The 25,767-nt window shown below is 38.5% G+C and overlaps 2 protein-coding genes and 1 long non-coding RNA gene across 4 annotated transcripts in view; 2 read left to right on the top strand and 1 right to left on the bottom strand.

Annotated features, from left to right (window-relative positions):
• Positions 1–19,242, top strand: part of ATP1B3 (ATPase Na+/K+ transporting subunit beta 3) — a 23,077-nt gene extending 3,835 nt beyond the window's left edge. The window contains exons 2-7 of the mRNA XM_064385851.1: positions 3,825–3,953; positions 7,477–7,584; positions 9,067–9,254; positions 10,008–10,058; positions 14,977–15,063; positions 16,931–19,242. Coding sequence (XP_064241921.1) covers positions 3,825–3,953; positions 7,477–7,584; positions 9,067–9,254; positions 10,008–10,058; positions 14,977–15,063; positions 16,931–17,101 — 734 coding nt within the window. The 3' untranslated portion in view covers positions 17,102–19,242. The remainder of the gene's footprint in view (positions 1–3,824; positions 3,954–7,476; positions 7,585–9,066; positions 9,255–10,007; positions 10,059–14,976; positions 15,064–16,930) is intronic.
• Positions 1–25,767, top strand: part of PLS1 (plastin 1) — a 277,498-nt gene that overhangs the window by 50,443 nt on the left and 201,288 nt on the right. The gene's annotated exons all lie outside the window — the stretch shown is intronic.
• Positions 17,300–25,767, bottom strand: LOC135278932 (uncharacterized). Of its 2 annotated transcripts, XR_010346316.1 has the most exons (4): positions 25,691–25,767; positions 23,888–23,941; positions 20,294–22,979; positions 17,300–20,028 (listed from the first exon to the last, which is right to left on the bottom strand). It is a non-coding gene; the product is annotated as an uncharacterized LOC135278932 (long non-coding RNA). The 2 variants fall into 2 exon arrangements; XR_010346315.1 differs by having other exon boundaries at positions 17,300–22,979.

Here is a 25,767-nt window from a genome sequence, read left to right as displayed (position 1 = left end):
CTTGGCTCAGAGCACTCTGAAAAAAGGCATCTTGCTTTGTCTTGTAACAGATCTCAGTATGCTCTAGTAGTACAGTAAGTGTATTTTGGGTAGTGATGGGGTATTCTAAATGCTTAATCATGGCATTAGACCCTGGCTTTTGTGATTCTTTGCAAGTGTTGCACATAGCAGGTTTTATTGTCTCCTGAGGTGTAGCCATGTTCTGTGTGGAGCCCTGGCTTATGGTGACATAAAATATAACATGGGACTGAGGTTGTATTTCTTCCTAGTCTTTTTCTTCCTCCCTCTGCTGTCACCCAAATCTTAAAAACAGTAATTCTTGAGTGTCCAAGAAATAAGATTGAAACATGATTAGTGATTATTTCATGTGTATAGTTAGGTTAAAGTAAGGAAATCATCTGCAGGTGGAGTAAAACTCCTTGATGTTCCTGGTACTGGTCGTAGTCAGTAGGAATGTCACTTGGATGTTTAAATCCCACTTGTTAAAGATTCTGAAGGACAGTCATGCAGGTGATAGGATCAGTGCAGCATGGAATTCATCAAACCATAAAAACAGAATTTAATTTTTGTTGTTGCAGGTAATGTTGAATAGTTGCTACCCTGTTTGTGGGATTATATTGATACCTGTATATATTGATACCTGTATGTATCTAACTAAGCATTACATACAGGTGGATTTGTCAGTCTGGTTTATGCCAGAGTAACATGCTTTTCATTGTTTTTGCCATGTAAAGTTTGGAAAGCTTGTATTCCATGGAAATGATGGCCAGGCATGCGATATCTTGCATTCACCAGTCAGAAATTCTCATTTTCACAGTGGAGAGGTGTTTTGATTCCTGCAAATGAATTTCAGCTAATGGCAGTATTGACATGTTGGTTCAGAAATTTAAATCTTCCAGATTTGACTTGCTTGTTGATGTGGTTAGGATATGAAGAAGTGGTTTTCATACTGCGATGCCCTGCAAAAAGAAAAGCAAACCAAAACAACTAGGTAAATTGTAATGCAGAATTTTGGTTTTGAGTTTTTCTTGTGTTATCATTTTGGTGTACAAGATGTTCTACAACAATTGAATTGGATTGCATGTTAGATGTGGAAGCCGTACTTTGTTTGGAGGAAATATGGAAGATAGCTTTTCACTGTTACTTGGGTACATCTTGTTTCCTGACAAGAAATCCAGTGTTATGTGAAGTTATTTTGGCAGAGTTTCTTGACAGGTTATGGCTTGCTCACTGTGATTAGCTAAGGATAATTAGTACTAATAGGCTCACAAAGAGCAGCTTACTCAGTTTGGAGCTGTTGGAAGTTGCAGAGGGGATTTTTGTTGTTTGTTTTTTCCCTCTTTAATGTGGCAAAGCCATGTAAATGGGTCAGTTTAGTGGTCAGTATTCTGCAGTGCATTTACAAGCTATACTAAATAAAGATTAAACTTTGTTGGGCTGGGGGAGGCTGGTGGAGCTTCGGGGCCGTGAACAGAAGGAGCCTTTCCAGCCGCGTTGTGCTGCCCATGCCGGTGTTTGGGTGCCGCTGCGGGGAGCGGGGCTGGGCGAGGTGCTCCTGTCACCGCCGTGTCCACACGAGTGGGGACCGCTGATAGCCCTGCACGGCTGCTCCCTGCAGGCTCTGAGGGGTCCCCAGCGCTGCCAGCCCGCTGGAGCGAGGGGCTGTGCCGGTGCATGGGCACCTGTGACCCCGGGGGACAGCTGCCCCTTGTGGCACCTGCCCTTCAGTCAGCTCCCAGGCCAGGAGTGCAGGCATGTGGCAGTGCTGGCCCCAAGCAGGACTCTCAGAACTGCACTCCGTGGTGCTCTGATTGCCCATGCTATGCTCATCAGATTTTTATTTTTTCCAGTGAAGTTTGGCATATTTTAGAAACTGAATACAAGCATATTCTGAAATAACTTCCCTGATTTTCTTGCTTTTACTCTACTTGCCACTGCAGCTGCTTGTCTTGTCTTACATGTCAAATTCTTCTGTTCCATTGGGACTGTTTGATGTCAGTCACTTGATGGAAAGTGTACTTTCTAGAGAGTGATGAAAGTATCCAGTAGTTTATTAACTTGTATGGATCAAAATGAGAGCTGACCAGAGGTTTTGTAAAGGAACTTTTTTGTTTGGTTGGTTTTATAATACCCAGAACACAGTGGATATTAATCAGAAGATCCTTGTTCTGCTTTAAATCCAGTTAAAGCAATTACAGGCTTGTAGGTAAAACATATTGCTGCCAAAATAAAGATGCAACTTTTGTAATGGCTTTTGTTGACTAGTACGTCTACTATTTGTTTTTATGTTCTCATTTTAGCAGCTAAATAGCTTCTAAATAACCTTAGCGATCATTCACAATAGATATCCAGCTGTCGTGTTCATTATAATCTTGTTTTTGTGTTTGCATACTTGGCTACGTCTAATTGCTGTATAGAATCGTACATCTTGGTGGTTTCACGTGTATTTTAAGTAGCTGATCATTTTCAGTTTATTGCAGATTGGTAGGTAACTTTATCAATGTGTGAGATTGAAAACAAAAACCAAATGGAGAATCCACTGACATTCAGCTGGTTGCTGTTGAGAACTTTACTTAGAGTAAAGAATTTGGAAACCATGTCATTATTTTAATAGATGTACACAGAATTCTTTTGGGAGAAGTAAAATGGGTACTTGGATTTTTAGCAGTCATGGTTTCTGGGTGCCATACTACACTAGAGACTATTTTAGTGCAAAATGCAAGCATAGTTTCTGGGACAGGAGCCAGGGCTTAGGCTTCCTTCTGTCGTCTTCCAGTGGACAGTACATAGCACTGGAGTACAGTTGTGTTTACTTTTGCTCTTTCCTTTTCTGTGAAAGGGTAGAAGGTTCTGCACTTGATTCTGTCAAGTGGTAGGATGTTGCATAATGGTTTTGAAGTGCATTTCTTCATACCCAAGCTACATCTCTGATTTCTGATAGTGCCCTTATGGCTAGAATGTCCAATAAAAATTGAATTTGTGTCAACATTTGCTTATGTTTTTGAATTAGAATGATTTTAAAGATGGCTCTCAGTCCAAGCATCGAGTCCCCTCAGTACTTTTAATAGCTTCCATTCTTTTTGACAAAGTCTCTGCATGTGTCCTTAAGTCTCAGTCTAAAAACATTTATTTAGGTCCCACATATTTTTTTAGGTTGGTATTGAGTGCTCAGTTAATGAAACAAGTTGGAGCTGGTAATATCTGTATTTGGTGAATTCGGTGGGGTTGCTGGGTCCCCAGGGTAGGTTGGTAAAGCAGGTGTGTGTGTGTTAGGTTGGGTAAATCTGGAGAGAAGGCTTGGTTTGTTTTCAAAAACATGTGGCAGAAAGCATTTTCACCCTGAGGGGTATCTTGTAACTGGACATGTGTGAAGGACTGCTCTGTGTGGAGTTCCCTCAAATATCAACTATGTTATTAAAGCACCAATTGCTTCCTCCCTGGTCTGGATCCAGTGTAATAATTTTATCTTTTTCCTCAGTTTTTTCATCTTCCCAGCAACCAGATACAAAGCTAAAATTCCAGTAAACAAGTGACAGGTTATTTTTTTTTTTGTAATGCACTACTTAGTAATTTTTGCTAGCTTTCCTGAATAGCCTAAAGAGTGTTTTTTAATGCTTCTCTCTTAAAAATAGAGATGCCAAAATGGCTTGTAAGCTTTAAGAATCATAAAGTATTAAGAAAACCTCTTTGTATACATTCCATATGTATGCTCGAGGCATATTTATGACTACAAACATTGTATTGCTTGTTTCCCATTTCTGATTTTCAAAATAGGTAATGGAATTAGATGAAACAAAATTATAATTTTAACTTTTTCTTTACAGGATTGATCCTGCTATTCTATCTGGTATTCTATGGCTTCCTAGCAGCACTCTTCACATTCACAATGTGGGTTATGCTTCAGACACTGAGCAGTGACATACCCAAGTACCGGGACCGGATTTCTAGTCCAGGTAACACTGTATTTTTATTTTTTTTTTTCATTAATCTGTGTCTGGTTTAACAACTGAGTTTCATTTGTGAGCTCTTTTGAAATATGAACCTCTTATGGGAAATCATCGTCATTATTCAGTTACTTGCAGGTTGCAAAGGTAAAACTCTGTGTCAGGCAAGTTATATATATTTTTAGCATAAATTCAGGCAGTAGCTTTTTGTGGTTTTTTTTTTGCTAAATTTTGCTGTTTTTTCCTTTAAGCTCCTGTCACTTGAGTTTGTCATGTAGAACACAATTTTGCCTGCAGATTCAAACAGCATGCTTATGTATAAGTTGGTTTATAATTTAATCAAATTGATGTAAAGCTACTTTAAACTGCTTCTCTTGGGTCAGGTGGAAGGCCACCTTGATTAGTGTTTGATACTTTGCAGAAGGTACAGAAAAGCTCTACTGTGGGTGTGATCTGCTAAAGAACATGTAAGGACTGTGGGATAGAGGCCTTTGCAGAGTTTTTATTACAGTATTAGATAGTTTCCAACTGGCATGGAATATCTGGATTTCAGGGATTGTAGACCTGTTACATAGGGATCCACTGGAGTAAGGGCCTGTTTATGATGAAGCTAAGTCTGTGTAACATGCAGCTGCCACTGAAAGTGGTGTCTTGCTTCCTTGGTGTACTGCCCACCTGTCTCGCTGTTGGCTGCTTGAAGGAACTAATTGTATGTTGAAAAAATCAACCCTGTACAAAGAAGAATGAGTAATAAGGTAGTTGTCTTCACTAATATAATATATTGGTGGAAGTGAGACCATGTTATTTTTTTAAATACTTTTTTTCTTTTGTTGAATGCAAAGCTCTTAAAGTGGAACATCATCTTGCAGCTGTATACACACTTAAAATGGTACAGTTGTCTTTGTGTGAGCAAGTTGCAGTTGGGCCAGTGTGATCAATGTCTCTGGATTCTCAATGGATTTTGTTTTGGTGTAGTGTTCTGGCTTCTCTAACAAGTGTCATATTGTAAGGGATTTTGAGGATTTGTGCTGTTTTTTCAAGCTAAGAATGGGCTAGATGCTTGAGAGAATAATTGAAAAATTAAAAAAAAAAAAGAGGGAAGAAAAAGGTGGCTTAGTTGACCGTTTCTCCCAATTTCCATTGTGTCTGTTGTGGACATCAGAAGCATCATAGTGGGTGAAGCTGTGGGTAACTGTGACTCAATGCTGGCCTTGAGTGGCATTTCTTCTCTCACGTAGTTCAGGTTATTAATTTTCCTTGGCTTTCAAATAAGTCATAAGGGACGTTTGTTTTTAAAAGTATGTATGCCACAATAGGTTTTTAACTGAAGAATTCCTGTAACATTTCTCAATTAAATATCTTTATTAACCATGTCTTTAGTTACTCATACATTAAAAGTTAATCAAGTTGCTTGTTTCTATTTTAATGTTTCTCCTTAACTCTGTTGTTTTTCATTTGCAGTGAGACATGTAATGTTCCTGGCTGTAAACTTAAATTCTTTTAAAAAACCTAAAATCTACACACAAAACCTGGATGCCGTAGGTCAAAGGTTTTCCTCTTAAGTTAAATGTACTTGGAAATCTCATGATTGATTTATTTTATAATTGATATCTGAATTGCTTTGTACCCTGGGATATAATAGTATCAATCAAATCCAGCTGATTTTAAAACCTTTTTTGTTAAATCCCTCCTGGAATTGTAAAATAATGTGATCTCTTTTACAATCCTAGATGTGATCCTATGCTGAGGCTGTTAATTCTGTTCCTCTAGGAGTGCTCAAATTCTGCATCTCTCACAGTCTTTTCATCAGTCCTTCAATTAGCATCTTCTATAGAATTTACACCATAGTTTTTAGGCAGAATTTAATCCACTGGAAGTGGAGCAGTCCCCTCTCCATAGGATGTTTCCGACATTCCCCTGAAGCAGTAAATCTCTTCAAATTATTTTTTCCTTCATTGATGACTAGTTTAGTTATTTTGTCATATACCCTTTGAAAAATACCATTTAAGTCCTTCATTTACATTATAGTTCTGTAGATAATAATCTCTTATCCCCTAAAAGCTCCTGATGTGTAAAACCCCTTCAATGATTTTTCAGCCCTGCTACTAATTGCCTTTTATTTTGTGGAATCCCAGTTCGGTGTGAATGCCAGAAAATTACTGTAATGGTGCAAAGTAGTCTGCAGTCAGAATATGGACTGTTAGTCATTAAGGCCTTTACTTGGTGTCTTCCATGGAAATAATTTAACTGCTCTTATTGCAAAACAGAGGATTTATGATTTATTTGGAATCCTCTAAAAGACCTAGAATAAAATACATTAAATTGTGTGTGGTTTTTTTTTTTATATAAGTTGAAGATTTGTTGGTGATGAGTTTCTGGTATAGATGTTTATTATTTGCAAATAGTTTCCACCTTTGGATGAGAAGCTTGGCCATTTCTGTAGATAAATCCTTAATAGACCAGGCTGCTGAACTACACTCTTGATGTACCTTACTAAACTTTACTGTCATGGTTAACTACAGTAACCTAACTTTATCTTACTTTCTTTAATGTTTTTTTACAAAGATGGCCTGGCTTGTTTTTTTTTTTGGGGGGGGGGGGTTTATTGCCACCAGGTACCTGTGTGAGTGACAGCTCCTGGTGGCACAGGCTGGGAGTACCAGTGTGCCTTTTGCTTTCCCCTGCTGCAGAGAAATCCCTGAGACTGAGCTCTGCAGCTTTCTGGGCCGTGTGCTGGGAAGCAGGGGCAGTTCAGCTCTGGAGAGGGCCATCCTTACTTTATTGCATGTGTGCCGTGCCCATCCTCCAGCTGAGGCTTTGTGGTCCATGGGCTGGTGCCTCCTCTGCTCTGGTTCTGCCCAGAGCGCAGCTCAGCGGGAGGGAGCAGGAGCTCCCCGGACACTGATGCTGGCTGAGTGTGCCCTGGGGCTCTCTGAAGTGTCTTGTATTCTCCATGGAACAGGTGGCACCTCAACTTTGTTTGAGGAGATGGAGGAGAAGACTGAAAACTAATTTGGCTTGTCTGTTTTGACCTGGGTAACTTTCAAGCTGCCTTTATGTATAATCAGATTTTCAATTTTTTTTTCTGGGTTTCTATGAGAATAATACAATCATAGCTTCACTCTGTATTGCCAAAGCTTTGAACTGTTGCTTGAAGTGAAGGTTTTCTGGGTGTGCTTTTGGTATTTTTTAAATTATTTTTCAAGCTTAACTTGCTGAGTGTGGAAAGTGGATCAATAAAAATCTTTGATTGAAGGTGATTAAACTGCTGATTTTGCTTTTCCTAATCACTTGGTTTGGTGTGTGAATTGCAGTTACACATCGGGGTGTATTTAAATGTTAATTAATGTACTGCTGATTTTCATTACTGGCTTCAAACACGAAGTACCTTCCAGAACTGAGTATAGGGGTAACATTAATGTCTCTTTACAGATAATAGACATTTTCCAATTTATGGATGTTTGAGATGGGGTTAGAGTGGTGAAGGAAAGATAAGTTGTTTAGTTCCTAACTTAAACTTTTTCTTTTTAAGGACTTATGATTTCACCAAAGCCAGACACTGCATTGGAATTTTACTTTAACAGGAGTGACAGCCAATCATATTCAGAATATGTTACTACACTTCAAAACTTCCTTGAATGTAAGTTACTTACAATTGTCCAAGTAAATTAGGAGTCTTAATCTTGAGTACTTAATCTTGAGTATTTCATTTCTTGCTTGTAGTTACTAATTGCTAATGGAGACTAATGCAAGTTCAAGGTTACTGTAGATATGTGTGTCATAAAAGTCTCTGTTTTACAGAAAATGGTGAGGATAATGCCTGTATTGGACAGGGAGCCTGAGCATGAGGAATAGTGCAGTACATAATGGAGAGTTTTGGGTGATGTGGTTATTTAAAAATACTGTAAGATGTAGAAATTACATATGCCAAAAGAATTTAAGTTTATCAGGACTTATCTGATTAGTTTAAATTATTTGGTAACTGAATGAGAGTACTTTAGTCTGAAGAACTTAAGGGTCTGTTTGAAAAGTGAGGCACACAAAGATTAAATTAATAGCAATTTATTAATTTTTCACTCTGATACAGAGTATCCACACACAGAAATATTAAACCACTGAATTTAGAACATGGAGAAAAGGTAATACAGGATAAATCTGAAGGATGGAAAAATCACTGGTTTGTCATACGTTGTTTTACTTACGTGCCTATATGTACACTTGCTCTAATAATATGGAAATCAGTTGAAAATATTAATAAGTTTAACCCCTCAGAAGTCATAAGTCAGAATGAGGAAGGTGCTGTGAAATCTCTCCTGTGTGCATGAGTTGCTTTGTTAGCTACAGCTATACTTGAATCTCTCCATATTCACAGTTTTGGTGCCTGCTAAAAGCTTCTATGAGTAGGCTTTTCTTTCAGAGCTCTGCCAAGGGTTCCTGAGAGGAATGCTGCATTTCATGACTCTCTGCCTCTCCTACAGTTCTGTGGGTCTTGCATTGAGGATGAACTTTCCCTTTCTCCATTTTACCTTATTAGCTGGGAGCTGGGGAGTAAGGGAGGAGAAGAAATCTCAAAATGTTTTAAATGGGAGTAGTTCAGCATTTGTGACAGTGTGGTCTGTGCACTTCAGAAACACAAGAAAGTATAATTTATGTTATACTAACATCTCAAGTTGTTTCTCACTATCTGATGTAAATATAAAGGCACTTTAATATTAATTATTGGAATACTTTCAAGTTTTCCTGTGCATTTGTAAAAGAAACGTGCAAAGGGAAAACTGGTTGGGTTTACAGATAAAAACTTGATTCTTTGTATTTTAATACATGATTGGCTTAGCATGTGTAGTCAGTTTATGTACAGAAATGCATGCAGTTATAATTATTGTTACAGTTTAAAAAGCAGGAAGGTATTAATTCTTCTGTAATACTCTTTCATTGAAGTACACTGCTATTTGTCTGTAGGCTTTGAAGAAGTTTGTTAAGATGGATGTAAGGTACAGTGCTCTGAAAATACTTCTTTGAGAAAACTTAAGGAAGTAACAGGATAATTATTTATATAGGCTTGCAGGTTTTGGCTGGTTATGTGCTTTATACCATTGATTTACAAGCTGTTTTTGTTTCATAGCATATAATGATTCAAAGCAGTCACAAAACATCGACTGCACCCGGGGGAAGATCTTTGATCAGAGTGATGCTGCTGTTAAAAAGGCCTGTCGGTTTAACCTCTCTGACCTTGGACAGTGCTCTGGCAAGGAAGATGCAAATTTTGGCTACTCTAAAGGAACTCCCTGTGTGCTTGTGAAAATGAATAGAGTAAGTGCCTACTTATTTTTTAGTTCTTAATACAAGGGCTCCCAACTACTGCTGTATGAAAAAATTATGGTGGAAAGGACTGAAATATCTGTTCAGTTTGCTGCTCAAAATATTTGCATTTCTTGAAGAGTGAAATTTACTGAAACATTGAGCAATTCCAGAGAGCAGTATGAGGTGACCTTTTTAAGCATTCTAATACTTACCAGTATTGGCTTTGACGACTTGAACCAAAATATCTGAATCTTGCTTTCAGAAATATATTGTTCTTTGCTTTTACTTAATGTTCTGTGAAACAGATTCTAAACCATTTTATAAAGTGTTGTACTTCATGTCTGTATTCCAGAACTCTAATGTAATAAGTCTAATCTAATGCATTCTGTAACTCTTAAAGTATGAAAGGTGAGGAAAACTACAGTGTATTTGACTTTTCTATGATGTCCTGTTACTGATTGATGAATGATGTACCTGTAACTCGAATTGCTAACTGGTTGGAGCCATTAAAGTTACATGCTAAATAAGAAAATAGTACTTTCTGTTATTACTGTAACTATGTTGAGTTAACTTGAGTAAAATATTTAATTTAACAATGCTTTAAATCTTAGTCCTAGTTTTAAATTGTGTTCAGGTGGAAATTACACTAGATAGACAGTCCCTGCATGAACTCTTATTTAGTCAGGGAAATGTTAAAATTCAGTTTGTAAAAATTGAAAGTGAGAAAAAGATCTGTAAATATTTTAACTTTGTCTCCCTTAGATAATTGGATTAAAGCCTGAAGGAGAGCCACATATACAGTGTACCCCTAAGGTCAGTTCAGAATGTAAGAAACAAGTGTGTTGTTGATTTTCCTCGTGATTACGATGAATAATGAAGTAGTTTATTTCACTCCTCCCTTCTTCTTAGAGATTTTGTACTTTTGTTTGTGTTTTTCATCTTACTGTTGTCTCATTTAATTTTAGTGTCTTTAATTTCTTCAGTGTACCTACGGAAACACTTTTTGGTTTTTCTTTCATCCTTAGATGTGTTTGAACTACCTGATTTGTTTTAGATTTGAGCAAAATGCCTACATGTGTATTTGTGGTCTTGTTTATTTATTTATTGTGAGTTATATTTTGTTTTCTCATTTCATAACCTATATTTTTATTTTTTCTCCATGCTGCAAGTGCACCTTAGACAATTTTATAAATGATGGGTAAGACAACTGTGTGTGAAAACTAATGTTACTGCTCAAGTAAAAGTTGCCTTCAAATCAAGTATAAACTACTTATAATAACAGCTAATCTTTGCATATTTGTTATGTACCAATGGATTTACACAGAATGTTTTATTGCAATTATAATAATTATTTTGACTTATGGGTGTTTTTCCTAGACTGCTTGGGGAGCAGTGAAAAAGTTGGTAAGTTTGTAGCTTGAGCAAGGGGCAGAATCCTGGCTTTTAGCTTCTGGTGACTGATAAAAGTGTAGGCTGGGAAATATTAGCAGTTAATGAGACAAACACATGTAAGTGTTTCTGCCTTCATCCTAGATACCTGTGGTAGGCACAGATTTTAATACTTGATTTTTGTCAGGTCTTTGGAAGTTTTGATCTCTCCAGGACAGTCCATAGCAAACAAAGGTGATTCCTCCTCTTACTTGAGACTGATTTATTTGCTTCCATTCACAAACCCCACATTCTCTTGAACAGGATAAAGGAATTAAGCTCCTTCTACTAGTACTCTTTTCTTGACTTGTCTAATTTATAATTTTTTTTTGCAACGTGATATTGCAAATTAGAGAGAATTTTGCCTCTAGCTAAGGTATTGTTAATGACAGCATTTCTCCCTTTGTGATCACAATTGAAAGCAAGGTGAATTTGCTGTTTGTAATACACTAGTCTGTATTTTAATTGTTTTATTATGTAAATAATTCTTTTGGTTATTTCCCAGTCTGTATTTGTAGAAGTGATTTCTCAAAGTTCACAGCTTTGAATTTCATAGAGCTATTTTTGGCCCTCCTCTGTCATTTTTTGTGATCATTTTAATGGGATCAAGTTCTTGGATGTGTTTTGCACTACTTAGCTTGGTGCCATCAATGAATGCCTTGGGTCCTTACTGAAACATGGAATAGGATCCAGAGCAGTCATCTTCATTTCCACCCGAAATGCCTTGTGAGGCGTTGAGAACTAATGTTCAAGTGGTTTATAAAATATTGATGGCAGTCCTATTCTATGATGTATTTCTTCAACTTTCATCTATGGGTGCTCTATGAGACAATAGTAAAAACTATACTAAGCAAATGGTAGTTTTTCTGACCTCTTAACTGATTTCACTAGAAAAACAGTAAGCTTGATAACAACTTGGTTGATCATGGTGGCATTTTTTGCTTTTTTTTTACCCTTTGGGATACATAGAAATGATTTGCGTGTGTTTTCTTGCATCCTTTTTCAATAAGTATGAAGTTCTGTTACTGTATCCACTTAAAATTTTTGTGATCTACACAAGTGTGATGGTTATGATTTTTAAAGTTATTCATCTTACTAGTTATTTAGTGACTTCCAGTGAAGTACTTGTCAGGCTTTGCTGCTTTGAATGCATCTGTTTTATCTGTATTAGCCTATTTTCCCCCTAGCTCATAATAATTTACTTGCTTAGGAAAGCTTAGGTACCAGTTAGAATTCATCCTGTAGATTTACTGTTCACTGATTTTTATATCCCTTTCATCTCCATTTTGAAATACTCCTTACAATTAAGAGTCACAGAGTGGATAAGGGTGGATAGGACCACAGTGGTCATCTGGTCCCACCTCCCTGCTCAAAAGGAGGTCATCCTAGAGCCCATGGCACAGAGCTGTGTCCAGACAGTTCTGGAATATCTCCAGTGAGGGAGACTGCACACACTTCCTGGGCAATCTGCTCCAGTGCCCAGTCACTGCACAGGAAAAAGGTTCTTCCTCATGCTCAGCTGGAACTTCAGTGCATCAATCCCAAATGTATTGAGAGCAATTTGGAGAAGGGTTTGCCTGGACTTAACACGCCATCTGACTTTTAAATTTTTGCTTTTACAAGTCCCTCAAATACAAGATTAGGTCAGTAGCTTCTGTCTGCACATCCTGCCAGTCTTGGCCACCTGAAACATCATTGTAAGTTTTTCAGTGTGGAATTTATGTTCTTCAGGTATTCTCCTGTGAGGTGAATCTTCTTTATTCTCCCTGCACTTTTTATATGGGATTTTTTTTAAATGGAAAAATTTTAGATGGGTGATTTCAGAGTCAGCACACTTACAGCTGGGGATGCTTCTCCCTCTGCCCTCCTGTAGTTGAAGCTGTCATCACTGTAATTTCTGTAGATGAGGGATGTGAGTGTTTGCAGTGTCAGACAGTCGTTGCAGCTGGTTCTTCCTTCTGCACCATGTAGGAACTAATCTGCAGTGTTGAGAATCTCCAGAAAGAGAAACAAAACAGCAGAAGATTCTGTCTCCAAGAAGTTTGAAGATCAGCATTTTAGGTTGTTAGTTTGGAGCCAGAGTTGTGCAGTTTCACATGTGCTAGAACATCTTGCAGCATTATTTATTTCAAGTTAAAACAACATTTACTGAAAACTGGTAAATTTGATGGGGTTTTCTGTTTTTAACTAGAGAAAAGAAGCCTTAATTCCAAAATACATATTTTTCTGCTGTTTATTGATCATCTTGACTTTGTGTTGGGTATCACTTCGTAGTTTTTGGGGTTGTAGTTGACAGGAATGAAGAATGGCTTCTATGTGCCTTGCTTTTGTCAGCATACTCAGGATCTGAGTAACTTGCATTTTGTGATAGAAATCTGTTGTTTTACAGTTTCTACTAATGGATACCACTCTTTATCTTCTCCATTTCTTCTTCTCAAGTGATTATTGAGCATTCCTTCCTAAATTCTTTTCTTGGGTCTTAATTATATTATTTCTTTAGTATATTATTCAACATCTGCTAAATTCTTCTTTCTAAACTACAGTCTTAAGATCCAGTTAGAGGTGGAAGTCTGTCTGTCCAGCTACATTGTGAGACTTTTAGATTTGCTGTCTGTCAGCAGCTTTTTGTGGAAACTACATGATAAGCAGAAAAAGTGACACTCATTAATGAACAGATTCTTGAAGTTCCTCAGCAGATGCAGCTTGTTTAGGTGTTTTTTAGTTTGCTTTTATTTAATTGTGTAGGGATATTAGTTAGGATTGCTTATTCAAGAAGATCTGGAACCCCCCAGCAGTTGCATTAGATAGGCAGCTGCATGTCCCAGAACCTCCCTGCTATTGCACTGATAGCTAATGCATATATTTAGTGTATAGTGATGACTGCATGCATGCCTGGTGTTTAGCTGCTCCAGAAAGCACTACTCCTATTTACTTTGCCTATGTTATTCCATATGCTGATTATTTAACCATTATTTCAGCAACATATTTGAAAAGTAAGTATTTTCAGCTGCATGAGCTTTGAAGAATAATGGTGAAAATCAACATATTCCTGCTAAATAGCTGTATATGCAAGCTCAAGGTCCAAAATACTTAATAAACTTATATTAATGATTGCAGTAATTCAGACTGCAAAGGAATGAGAATGTGGCCGTATCCTAAAAAAATATTGTATGTTCTTTTGAGGAGGTGAAGAGATGGTAACCTTGTGCTGTGGCTTGTTCTTAAATATGTTTTGATAATACTGCAGTTGTCTTCTGAGTTTTGTAGGGATCTTTAAAATTACAGCTGTTGCATATGGTAATAGAGAAACAACAATGAAACTTGCTAATACACTTGGAACTTGTGAATTACATGGAACAAGCAGTGATGTTCTGAACTTATATTTAGCATTTAGGGGTGGTTGTTTTAATGACATTTTTTCTTGGTTATGGTAATAGAGTTAATTTTTTACAGGAGGTTACAATGTGGGTATTTCCTAGTGATATGAACTTGGAGCAACTTGTTAGTCTGCCAGGATACAGAGTCGTGAAGAATGTTGTGTATAGTGAGAGGTGTTTGTGTATTGCTGTACTGATAACCTGTGTCTGGACAGCTCAATCATACATACATATTTTTATGTTTTGTGGATTGAGTGACTCCTTAGTCAGAAATTAGGCAGCAGCTTTGTAGGTAGCTTATTCCAGCATTTGGGCTTGCAGGGGCCAGTTGAGTGTAAGGCCTGCATCTGTATATATTGTTCCTCTGAGGTGGTGATATAACTCCAGCAACATCACCATTTTAACCATTTGGGTTTCTTCTCACCTGGCCTCTATTTGAAGGATAGAGGGCACCCAATGTTAGGAATGACAATATTGAAGAGAGGTGTCTGTGGTTCTCTGTGAAGCCTTTATCATTAGAAGCTTGAGAGGCCTAAAAACCTGGCTTTGAACAGCACATGGTTCACCAAAAATACACAGGCTTGCTTGGAGATACTTGGGATTTTAATTATATATGTTGGGTTGTTAAATTACTCATTACAATGAACATACTCCCCTTCCCCATTTCTTTGACTCATAAGTGTGAAGGCAGGCTGTCTTTGACTCGATTGCTAATTTAAGTACTGCTAATCCTTACTGCAGCAGATGTGTGCAGCATGTGACCGTTTGCCAAAAGAAATCTGGTTTGAATTATTTTATGAGTTTGAAAGTCAGTTGCCTTTTTTTAGGTATCTTGCAGTTCATCATTGGGTTATCATTTTAATTTTGTGTTCATTTTCATGCAAACAAATGTTAACTTCTACTTTCCTTGCTGTCTGCAATTACAGGAAGAAGGCATGGTTAACATAAACTATTTTCCTCCTAATGGAGCAATGGACTTGATGTACTTCCCATACTATGGGAAAAGCTTGCATGTAAGTATCCCTTCATGATGATCTTAACTTTGTTTTGTTTCTGTGCCCATTCACAGTTGCTAGTAGCAGATTAATTCTGAAGTTTGAACTTTGCAATGAGGTGCTGCCAAGGAGTATTGCAGATGCAGAGGTTGCACAGCACTCAGTGAGGCTGGAGATGTGCTTTGGCAGACTTGCACAAACTGGGCATTGTCCTGATGGAGGAGTGGCTCCACACCAGCAGTCTTGAGAGTGATTGCTCTTTTTTGCTCATTGAAATCTTTTGGAGTCTTTTTGAGTGCAGGCAAAGGCAGGAGAAGTGAACTGTCTTCATGTTACATTGCACTTTCTAGTAGTTAATCCTTGGTATTCCTGTGTAGGATATTAAGTTTGTAAGTCCTTATGGTGTTGTTGATTATATTTCTTTGTGGCTCTGCATATCTTGCTTTCTATTTGCCCTGTTTTATGAAGGACTTCAATGCAGCAGATAGGTTTGGGGTTGTCTAAAATTATTGTTGTAAAAACCTAAACTCACTATTTTATGAACACAATATACATAGAATTAAAACTCCAGTTTCTTTCAAAACTTGAATTTAATCTTTTTACTTTCTTCAATTTGTGATCACTGTATGCAGAAAATCTATACCTTCTATAAACCAAAAAATTATATTGCATCTTACTGACCAAGTTATTTAGTCTAATGAACACTGTTTACCATTGAAGATAAAGGTACTTTTTCAGACATAAATCTGTTAGATCCATAGTGTACCATGGTGGGTGGTTGTAATTGCACCAAAGTGATTTTTTTATTAAATTACTCATTTCTCAGTTATTTTTCCAGTGTACTCTATACATGCAGCAGTTCCATAACCTTTTTTAACCTCCTATGGCTCTTACTAATGCAGAAGGAGCTTGTTTTCCTTCAACATTTGCTTTCAGGTTACTTCTGGGTAATTCTGTATTTTCCATTCTGTTGCCATGTTATGAATTGGTACCCCATCTATTCACTTAGGCATGCAAATTAAAGAGAGATTGCCTGTGCTTCCAACAGCTGGAGTCAGTACAGGTTCTGTCTTGTTCTTGGAATAAAAGAATAGGGAAAGAGAGCACCTTTTATGCTCTTTAATGCTGCCTTAACAGTGTATAATAAGCACCTATTTGATTCATAAGCACTTTACAAGAACATGCAAGTTCTTATTGAATTGGATGTGAGGTACAATATTGGGTTGACAAAAGAATGGAACTGATTCTGCTCTCATTCTTAAATTTTAATTTTTACAGTAGTCACAAGTTGTAATTGTTCCACCAAATATAACTGACCAGGAAGGATACTGTCAGGATGCTCAAGGAAAAGCAATGCTCAAGCTGTATAAAGCTATTAAACAGATAACACCTTTCAGAATGGTTTGTTGCTGAAAAAGTAAATGGCATAGGGGAGAAGGGAAGCTGGTTTAATAGTATTTGTTGAGCCAGGCTTTTGGAAAAAAACCCAAAACTTTAAACCCTGCTAGAAAAGTTGCATTTTGTAGCAGGTTACATGCACCTTGCCAAACCCAACCCAAAACAAGCAGAAGAGTGGAAGACACTCATTTCTGAGGTTCTGTCATTGAAGGTTTCTAGAAGAATTGGAACTAAAAAAGTAGAAATTCATATGCATCTTGAAGATACTGTCTGTGACTCAAATTATGTTGAATATATTAGTTAAGAAATAGTATGAAGAATGTATTTCTAACCTGGGAAAATAAAGTGCCTTACCTGAATCAGATTGGACTTTGAAAAGTTAGGTTCCTAATTAGCTTTTTCTTAACTGTTCTGATGGATTAAATGTTAATTTAATGCCAACTTATTCTGGTCTCTCAAATATTTTCCCCATCTTTCTGTTCACTAGGCTCACTATTTGCAGCCTCTAGTGGCTGTTCAGCTAGCAATTACCCCCAACGGTACCAAAGAAGAAATAGCAATTGAGTGTAAGATCCTGGGCTCTCCTAATTTAAAAAATCAAGATGACCGTGACAAGTTTCTGGGACGAATTGCCTTCAAAGTTCTGATGTCTGAATAGCTGGAGTAAGCACTCTCCACCAAGTAAATGTTGTGTTGTCTGTTTTGTATCAGCTGGACATGCCATTCTAGGATATGAGACCACCTTGAAGAATGTTAAGGTGGTTTGTGGCGTTCAGGGTAGCATAATAATATGCTTCCAAATTGTATGTTTAAATTCCCTTAAAATAAATGCCTATCCTGCTTTTTGCCTGCCCTGTTGGAACAGTGTACAGACTATAGTTATGTCATAGGGACCTGTAAATAGCTGTTTTCAAACACATAATGGTGACCTTTGTCCTGCTCTAAAATGTGGTTTTATCCTCCAAGTGAGTGTCTCAAGCTTAATGTGCTGTGCTCTGTAAATATTGTATTGATTTAACACTGGTTTAACTGTCATATCTCAATGCAGACACAGTTAGAGGGATAAATAATAAATGGTACCTGATTGACATAGTGATTTCTTTGTAAGAGTAAACACCTCCAACATAAATTGTGTGTATGGGAGTGGGTGGGTCAGTGGATGGATGGCTGTGTGGAGATGCCTTAAATTGTAGACTGGGTGGCGTGGGAGAACTGAAGTGGATTTTAAGAGTTGGTATGAATATCTGAAAGTAAGTGCTCAACTAGTACTTTCTTGTGCTTGTCACTGTGCAAGTATTGTGTACATGTAATACTTGGTATAGAGTTTGGTGTTCTAGCTGAGGAATTGAACCTTTCTTTGTGTTGTTAATTGCTTGTAATATGTGGAGCACAAATAAAATCTACAATAGTTTGAAACTTTTTAGTTCAGAAATATCAATAGAAAACAATTTAAATAGTTTAGGATCCTGGTAACAGTTGTACAACAGAGCTGCTTGAAAGAAGTGGCCTCACTATTGTGGGAATAGGCTTTGATTTTCCAATTAAAAAAACTCTGAAAGAACCTCTGTTTAAGAAAAAAAGGAAAAAGAAAGGATTGTCTTGATTAAACATTCTTGTTTAATTTATATATCTGTTTTGTCGCATCATTTTAACATCTCATGCCTTCATCTGCTCTTTCATCTTGAACTCTGTATGTATTTCATCATCATCCATTTGGAAAATTGGTGTCATCAACTGCTTTGTAGAAATACCTTGTTGACTTGGGGTTAATTACTTGCAGTGTAACTTAAAGTGCAGCTGCTAAAATGTCTGCAGCCAGACTGGTTTACTTGTGGCTGCTGCTCACTTTGAGCCAGGCTGAGCCATGCTATTGGGCTGACTTGGGCAGTTGAACTGACATGCAATTTCTATTACTCTTCCCCAAGGTTTTTGTGTCTTTCAGTCTTGGGGGGGTGGGCTTGAGCTCATGGTTCACATTCTGATGTCTTCCCAATATTAAAGACCACAGCAAATCTGCATTTGTGTAAATACCTGTATGTTGTACTAGTTAGGCCCAAATTTGTTACTTAACAACTTTTATACCTAATTATTACAGTGGTTTTTAATATTTTATTTAAACAAATTAAATGAAGGATTTCTAAAATTCAAGATCCTGTCTTAATGCCCTGCTTTAAGTTTGGGGCCAGTCTAAGCCACATTAGTGAAAAACTTTTAACAGCTGTGCAAGGCTACACTGATGCACAGTTGGAGGAAGCTGCTCTTAATGGGACTTGAACAGTGTCTTAAACCTCATTAAAAATAGATTTATATTGATCTGATACCATTCAGCATGCTTTTTGTTGTCTACAAAAGAAAGTTGTTGTTCCTACAATAGGCAATGAATATTTTTGTAATAATGGCATGCATTAATACTGAATGAGATGTTCTTTCAAAATATTCCATTACTAATGTTTTAAATGATGCACTTTTAGAGCTGGGATACCTGGCTTCTTGAAGATATGACTAATTGCTTCTCTGTGTATTAATACTGCCTGAAAGTATTTTAATAGTTGTGAGGGACCTTAAGTGTAGATGTTGCATCTGACAATGAAAAGGACTAGCTTCATGTAAAAACTTCTCACATTTGTGTTCACTTAGGAATGGTAAGAAGTTCTGGACAAACACTCAGTTTTCAAATGAGCTTGTTTTTTGCAACAATTTCTCTTTTGACTTATCTTGTCTATAGACAAAGCATGAAATGGCAACTTTTCACCAGCACTTTTCAGACAGGTAAAACTCAATAAACTCCTGTTCTCCCTAGATTCTGTACAAGTGTTTTTTGTTGTTGGTTTTGTTATTTTTAATTTAAACATGTAAAGATTATCAGTTGTGGGGGGGTGGGGGAGAAAGCTGAACCTTTCCAAAAGTTTTTTTTCTTTCAAAATAAGCATGTAAATTGTATGTGGGTAGCAAGTCTAGTGTTAAGCTATTTAATCAAACTGAACTTCTCGTTTTTATTTCTGTGTCTTGAATAGGTAAAGGATACAGCAATTATCTCTAAACAGGTGTACAGACTATTAGGACAGGATAAAAATACTGTTTTCCTTCATATGAACTTTAGAGTAAAGGTTTCTTAGCCTTCATTTTAAATTATGAATAAAGATAGAAGTTAACTACTGTGTTACCAGAAGCCTGAAATGTTTAACTTTTATACTGGTAAATTCTTACTAGGTAACTTCTAGTGCCTTCAGATCTGGAACAGGGACTTAATTTCAAACCTGTAAAATTGCCAGTGTGTGTCCAGATCAGCTGAGGTGCCTTCTCCTCCCATGCCCCACTCCCCCTGGCACTCCCCACGTGAACACACACAGGGCTGCAGGGGAAGCTGAGGAGAAGCTTGTCAAAAGACAGAATGAGCTGTAGGGCTTTATTTACATCCATGCTGCAGTGGGTAGGGTGATCCCTTGAGGACAGGTGCCACTTAGCACTGACTAGTAATAACTTTCAGCTGGGGATGGTGCTGCTTGTAGAACAGAAGTAAAGAAAGCTCCTTCCTTTTGTGCTGAAATGTCTGCTGTAGCAGTTCCCCAGCAGTGGAGAGAAAATCTGGATGGAAATGAAGAGTAGAAGGAAGAGTTGTAGACTAAAGGAGTTGTGAATCAGTATGGAAACAAAAACAAGAGTGGGGAGGGTGGGTATTGTTTTTTGTGTTTTTAATCCCCTGCACCCTGCCTCTTTCTCAGTAGGAGATTTGGAAAGGAAAAATATATTTCTCAGCACCAAGTCCTGTTGAATGATTTCATACAATTCTTTAAATGCAGTATTCTCAGGAGCCTGGTACTGAACCTGGATTTGCCCTACTTAAGTTTACCTCTCTGTGAAGTTTATTCATCATTAGTTTTGGAGAGATTGAGTTAGAGCTTGAAGCAGAACAAGAACTTGGCATCAGAAGGTACACTTTGGTCTTCTTAGAAAATGAGGTGGGTTGCCTGTGATGGAGAAAACTGCATGATTTAAGGGTTTCTGGAAAAAATCCTACATGCTAAGAGTATGTGGGCAGCTCTGAGTATGGATTTAAAAACCACAGAATGCTCAAAGCTTTAATCTTACAGATCTTTGCAATTATTCAGAGCTTTGACTTCCCTGCTAGTGGAAGTGCTAATCATCATCTTGCTAGTTGGACACGGTTAAAACACCTCAGCATTCACACTAAGTCTACCATCAAACGACTGAAGCCTCTTAATGCATTTATAGTTACAGTTTGTGTTAGTGTACCTGGAAGCTAGTGCTTTTTTTCTTAGAGAAAAAAATACTGTTAATGTCATCTACCATGACATTTCATTTAGATAGGATTTTTTTTGGTGTGCATTGTATTAATAGGATATGCAAGGCATAAATGTGTTCAGAAAGTACCTACTTGCTGCAGGTTTTCTTCCTGTTTTACTGGGAGGGGAAAAAACATCAGAGGAAAGCTAAATCAAAAATTCAGGTTGCTGCAGTTTGAAGTATGTTAATTTGGTGACTGATTCTTAATGTAAAATCATTAGCAGAACTATCAGAAAATCATTAATATGAGGATTACTAGCAGCTTGAATGTCTCTGTAGTTTGGATCAAATAGCTCTATTAATTCATGACAAAAAGTAAGATTTCTTTGTCTCTTTAAATCTCAGGCAAGCACCCAAGGAAGCCAGTAAAGAGAATTTCCAAGTTTTGTTCACTAGCGTGTACTTAAATCTTTTTATGTGGTCTGAACAGTAAGTATTGCAAGGAGCTGTGGAAGCAGTGCCTCATCTTGATTTTCCATTACCTGAAGGGAAATGTTAAGAGTTTAATCTGGATTTGGCAACAATTCCTGTAAAAAAGCTCCTGGTTATCAATGTATTTGGAACAAAAATCATCATATTCAAGTATAGAAGATTTACTTAGCTGTGTATATTTTGCATTAGAGAATCTTCTTTTAAATTTGCTTTACACTTGTATGGAACAAAAATGTGTCCTTCCAGTACCCAAATGTTATGTGACTTGCGAGCATATTATGCTATTTCTATTTTCCTGACACAAGAGAGCCCCTACAGTGATAACTCCTCCAGGGTTTATTGTCCCTAACAAGGTCTCTCTTAAACCTGCTGGGCTGCAGATTCTAACCTCAGAAACTGCCACTTCACTCCTAATTACAAATGGGACAGATGCACTTAACACCATAAATATTATAATGGCTATTATTTAGTACCAAGTTCTCTTAACATTTTAAGTGTTCTTGTCAATGTGAAAAAGCATAATGCATCAGAGCATGGGTGAGTTTTAGTGTAAGAATTGGGTTTTTGCTTAACACCAAACTTTTTTTAATGCTTCTTTTGCCTTTTAATTTTCAGGAAAGGCTAACACATAATTAGCACAACATCTGTAATTCTGCAAATTTCTCTCTAAATTTATGTGGAGAAATTGCTTGATTTAAATATTACTTACAAGTGGTCATCAGTTTCTGAGCTGCACAGTAACTTCCTTGTTGGGTATAGGGGAGCTTTTATTTTTAAGCTGATAGCACAGAAGGGTTTGCACTGAGGTTCAAGGTGATGTATTAGCCTACAGGTGAAGCCTGAAATACCTCTTAATTATTTTAGTTATCTTAAAGGACACAAAACAAGAATTCAGTAAATAACAACATTACATAAAACCTCTTTCATTTCACAGAGAAAGTAGTTGACCCCAAAGCAAGAGTATACTAACATGCTTGTGGTTTTCAGTAGAAGTAATAGCCTCACCTAAAGCTGAGGCATTGCAGGAAAACACAAGAAAGCTCATTGGGGCACTGTAGTAGGAAGGTACAAATTGGACTGGAATGGCAGGGCAAGAGTGATAACTGTCTATTATAGAAACCAGGTAAAGAGCTATTGGTGAATAATACTGGATGTCATTTGGCCTGAATTGTTTTGTCTGCATGGGAAAAGTTATGATGGTATGTATGGTCTTTACTTCAACCATGCTTAAAACTTCCCTTAATAACAGAACTTGGGGAGGGAAAAACCCCCAACATTTCCAGTATTATTCTGAAGATCTACACTGCTCTGTAGATCTTGAACTTCAACATAGTTTGCAGTGACAAGTGTCTGCTGGCTCACTCAAACAGCTGTGGTCAGACACCTTAATCAGATTACAAATTTGAAATTTCCACACAGTGAAATGTGTCTGGAGTCCTCTTTCTCATGAGGGAGAAGGAAGGGATAGTAATCCAGATTTCTCCTTATTACTTCTCCTGTTTAAGGCTTAGTTGTAAATTAATGGTAGAAATGATTCTATATGCTCTCTTTGCTTTAGTAGTGTTTGGACCCTGTTAGTTAGGTTCACATTGGGTAGTGGAATTAATGAAGATCAAAGATCTCCTTTGATAAAACTTTGACTTCTGTGAGATTGCTGGAGATTTGGAGGATGTGTAGAAGATGATGCCTTTTTTCTGAACACAGCTGGCTGGTGGGGCAGGAGAGAGGATCCCTGTACTGCTAACCAGGCATCAGTCACACACGAGCTCTCATTTGAAGTGTTCTTCGGGAAGTGCAGCCTAGAAGGGCCAAGAAAGAGCAGTGCAGGTCAGTGCCTATGAAAAGTTTATTGACTTGGCCATTTGATCTTTTTTAAATAATGTGCACACTCTCTAGGTAAAAATCATATGTATTATGATTGATCTGGATGCTCCTAATGGCTTGACAAATACCTTGAAAATTAGTCTGTCACCTGTATTTTAGTGGATCCATGTGTTTGTCTAAAGACTTGGGCTTCCTGCTGCAGTGTCATAGTCAAGCAGAAAGCTGCTGCAGTGGATCTCATGTTTCCAAATGCCCCAATGTGTTAAAGTAGGTCAGAAATTGCATAAGATGCCATTACTGGAAACTGCTGTAGGCTGACTTGCATATGAAAACTCAGCAGTGCAACTGGCAAATGCACTCTGACAAAGAGAAATGCAGCCATGGCTTCAAACATGACAAGAGAGCTCTGAAATCTCCCTAGGATATGAATGGCTGTTGGAATTGTGAGACGTCTTTGCCCCTTCAGTTCATGTTCCTGCTATCTGCTGAGCCAGAGCTGCCTGCCTGGCTTGTCAGGGGGCTCACGTTGTTCTTATCTGCAGGGAGCTCAGGCACACGGCTCCTTAACTCCTTCTGCACCGCACAAAATGCATTCTGTGTTCCCCTGCTGGCCTCCTCCTCCAGAGCACACACAGCACAAGCACACTGCCCGTCCTGTAAAGGCAGAAGTGCAGCAGCTCTTCCACTGACTCTGGTTGCTGCTGATCGGTAGGGGCCACTGGAGCGTGGGGCTAAGTGCACAAGCCTTGCATTTTCTATCTGCCATAGCACTGTCTCAGAGCTCTAGCACATTCCTGGGTGTCCAATTCATGCAGTATTTTACCCTCAATATAGACTTACAAAAACATGCCGATGGAGAAGGAAAAAATAATTCTGGAAGTACCTTAGTCACTCCTCAGGGTGCCTGCTTGTTCTGTCGTGTGTGCATCCTGTGCCCCTGAAACCAGACCCACTTGGTTAGGAATGTCTGCTGGCCCACTCTCTTCCATGCCCTCGTACTTCACTACATTTTACTTTCAGATTTTTTATCTTTTAAGAATTTGAACACTGGAAAGGACAGTGTCCTGTTTTATTGGGATTTTTTGCTACTGATATTTTCATATAAACCTTTCTAACACAAGTTTAACCAGCTGAATAGAAACAAGAGAACTTCCAGTTGGGGGGATTGTATCCATTAATAGTCAGAGTGGGGTATATTTGGTTGTAATTATATTTTAAAATTATTATTATATTTTAAAATTATCTTTTAGTCTAGTGTATTTTTAAACTCTGAATGGTTCATTAGTCAGAAAATATACTGCTTGGTGATACATTTTACAAAGGTTTGAAATATGGGCACTCCTCCATGAAATGAATGAATTTGCAGTTATTTCTGAAAAAATCTTCACTATCCAGGACTGCTTTATTTCCTGGAATTGTTGCATCTCTGGTGGTATACGTGCCCATTTGTCATCATGCCAGTCACCCATTTCCTACAGATAAATAGAAGGGTCAATACCAACCATCTCAGGAACACACAGTTGTGCAGTTAGATGTGCTGGAAGGGTCTGCATTAATGTACAAACCTCAGCAGGTCTCTGCCAGTCCAAAAGCTTCTGCTCCTCCTTTTGCTGCTCGAGGCCAACAAATAGTTGTGAGATAAATGCTCTGATACAGTTGACTCAGTCATTTGGCAGTGGCCTCTAGACAGAGCAGCCCTATCACATCCAATCTTAATTTAATGGAATTAATGCATTGCCTGATGACAGAAAACGGTAGGTAGAAGCTTGGCAGAACTTGAAGTAGAAGTTTTTCAGCATAGATAGAATGTCTAGAACTTGGCTTTAGTCATGCTAATGAGATGATGAGAAAATATCAAAAGGTGAGAAGGTTTGAAAGTAATAATAGTAAAAACCTGGGCTTGCCCGGGGCTTACAGCAGCCTGGCCATCCTGATTGCAAAGAGCCAGCAGCTGTGTTAACCTACATCTTATTAGCAGCAGTTACAGCGGCTTTTTCTACAATTTGGTTGATTTAGTATTAATTATACTTACTGACTTGTCTATGGTAATGTGGAAGTGTTATCCCAGTGTTAAGATGCTAATTCCAAACCCTTCAGGAGTCGGGAATGTTTATAATCAGGTGGGTTTAGCGCAGCGTTCCCGGCGCGCCGGGCCCGCGGAGCAGCGCGGCCGCTGCCGCTGAGGGAGCGGGCGAGCCCGGGCCCTGAGGGACGGAGCGCGGGCAGGGGAGCCCAGGGCCAGGGCAGGAGCCGCCGGCCCGCCCGGGCTCGGCCCCGCCGGAGCTCGGGCGGGTCCCGGCTTGTGCGTGCCCCTGGACCGGGGAGGGCGTGCGGAACCTGCGCGGGGCCGTGAGTGCGGGAAGCGGTGCGGGCCGTGCCCTGCCGAGAGCCGGCCGGGAGCGCAGTGCCCCCAGCAAGGGAACACACAGGGAACCCGGCAATACAGGCCGGGTCCTCAAGGCAGGGATGCAGTTTCTTGGAAAGGAGAGTAATACGGGTGTTGCGACTGGAAGCTGACATTCCGAAACAGCAGATATAAAGCACAAGAACTGCCTCTTAACAAAACACATGAACATGCAAACCCCTCTTTTTCTGATGCTTAACTAAGGTGTGGCCTTCAAGCATGCTGGCAGTTGTGGAAGCTCCACGGGTTTCTTTTTTATCCCCCTTAAAAAATAACCCTCACCTTTACACGGAGCGGTGTGGGCAGTCCCCGCGGCTGCCTGCGGCTCCCTCACACCCTGCGGCTCCCTCACACCCTGC

This window comes from Passer domesticus, chromosome 11 (assembly GCF_036417665.1).
Source record: "Passer domesticus isolate bPasDom1 chromosome 11, bPasDom1.hap1, whole genome shotgun sequence".
NCBI lineage: Eukaryota > Metazoa > Chordata > Aves > Passeriformes > Passeridae > Passer > Passer domesticus.
Note: the sequence above shows the minus strand (reverse complement) of the source record. Positions and strands in the feature narration are given on the sequence as shown.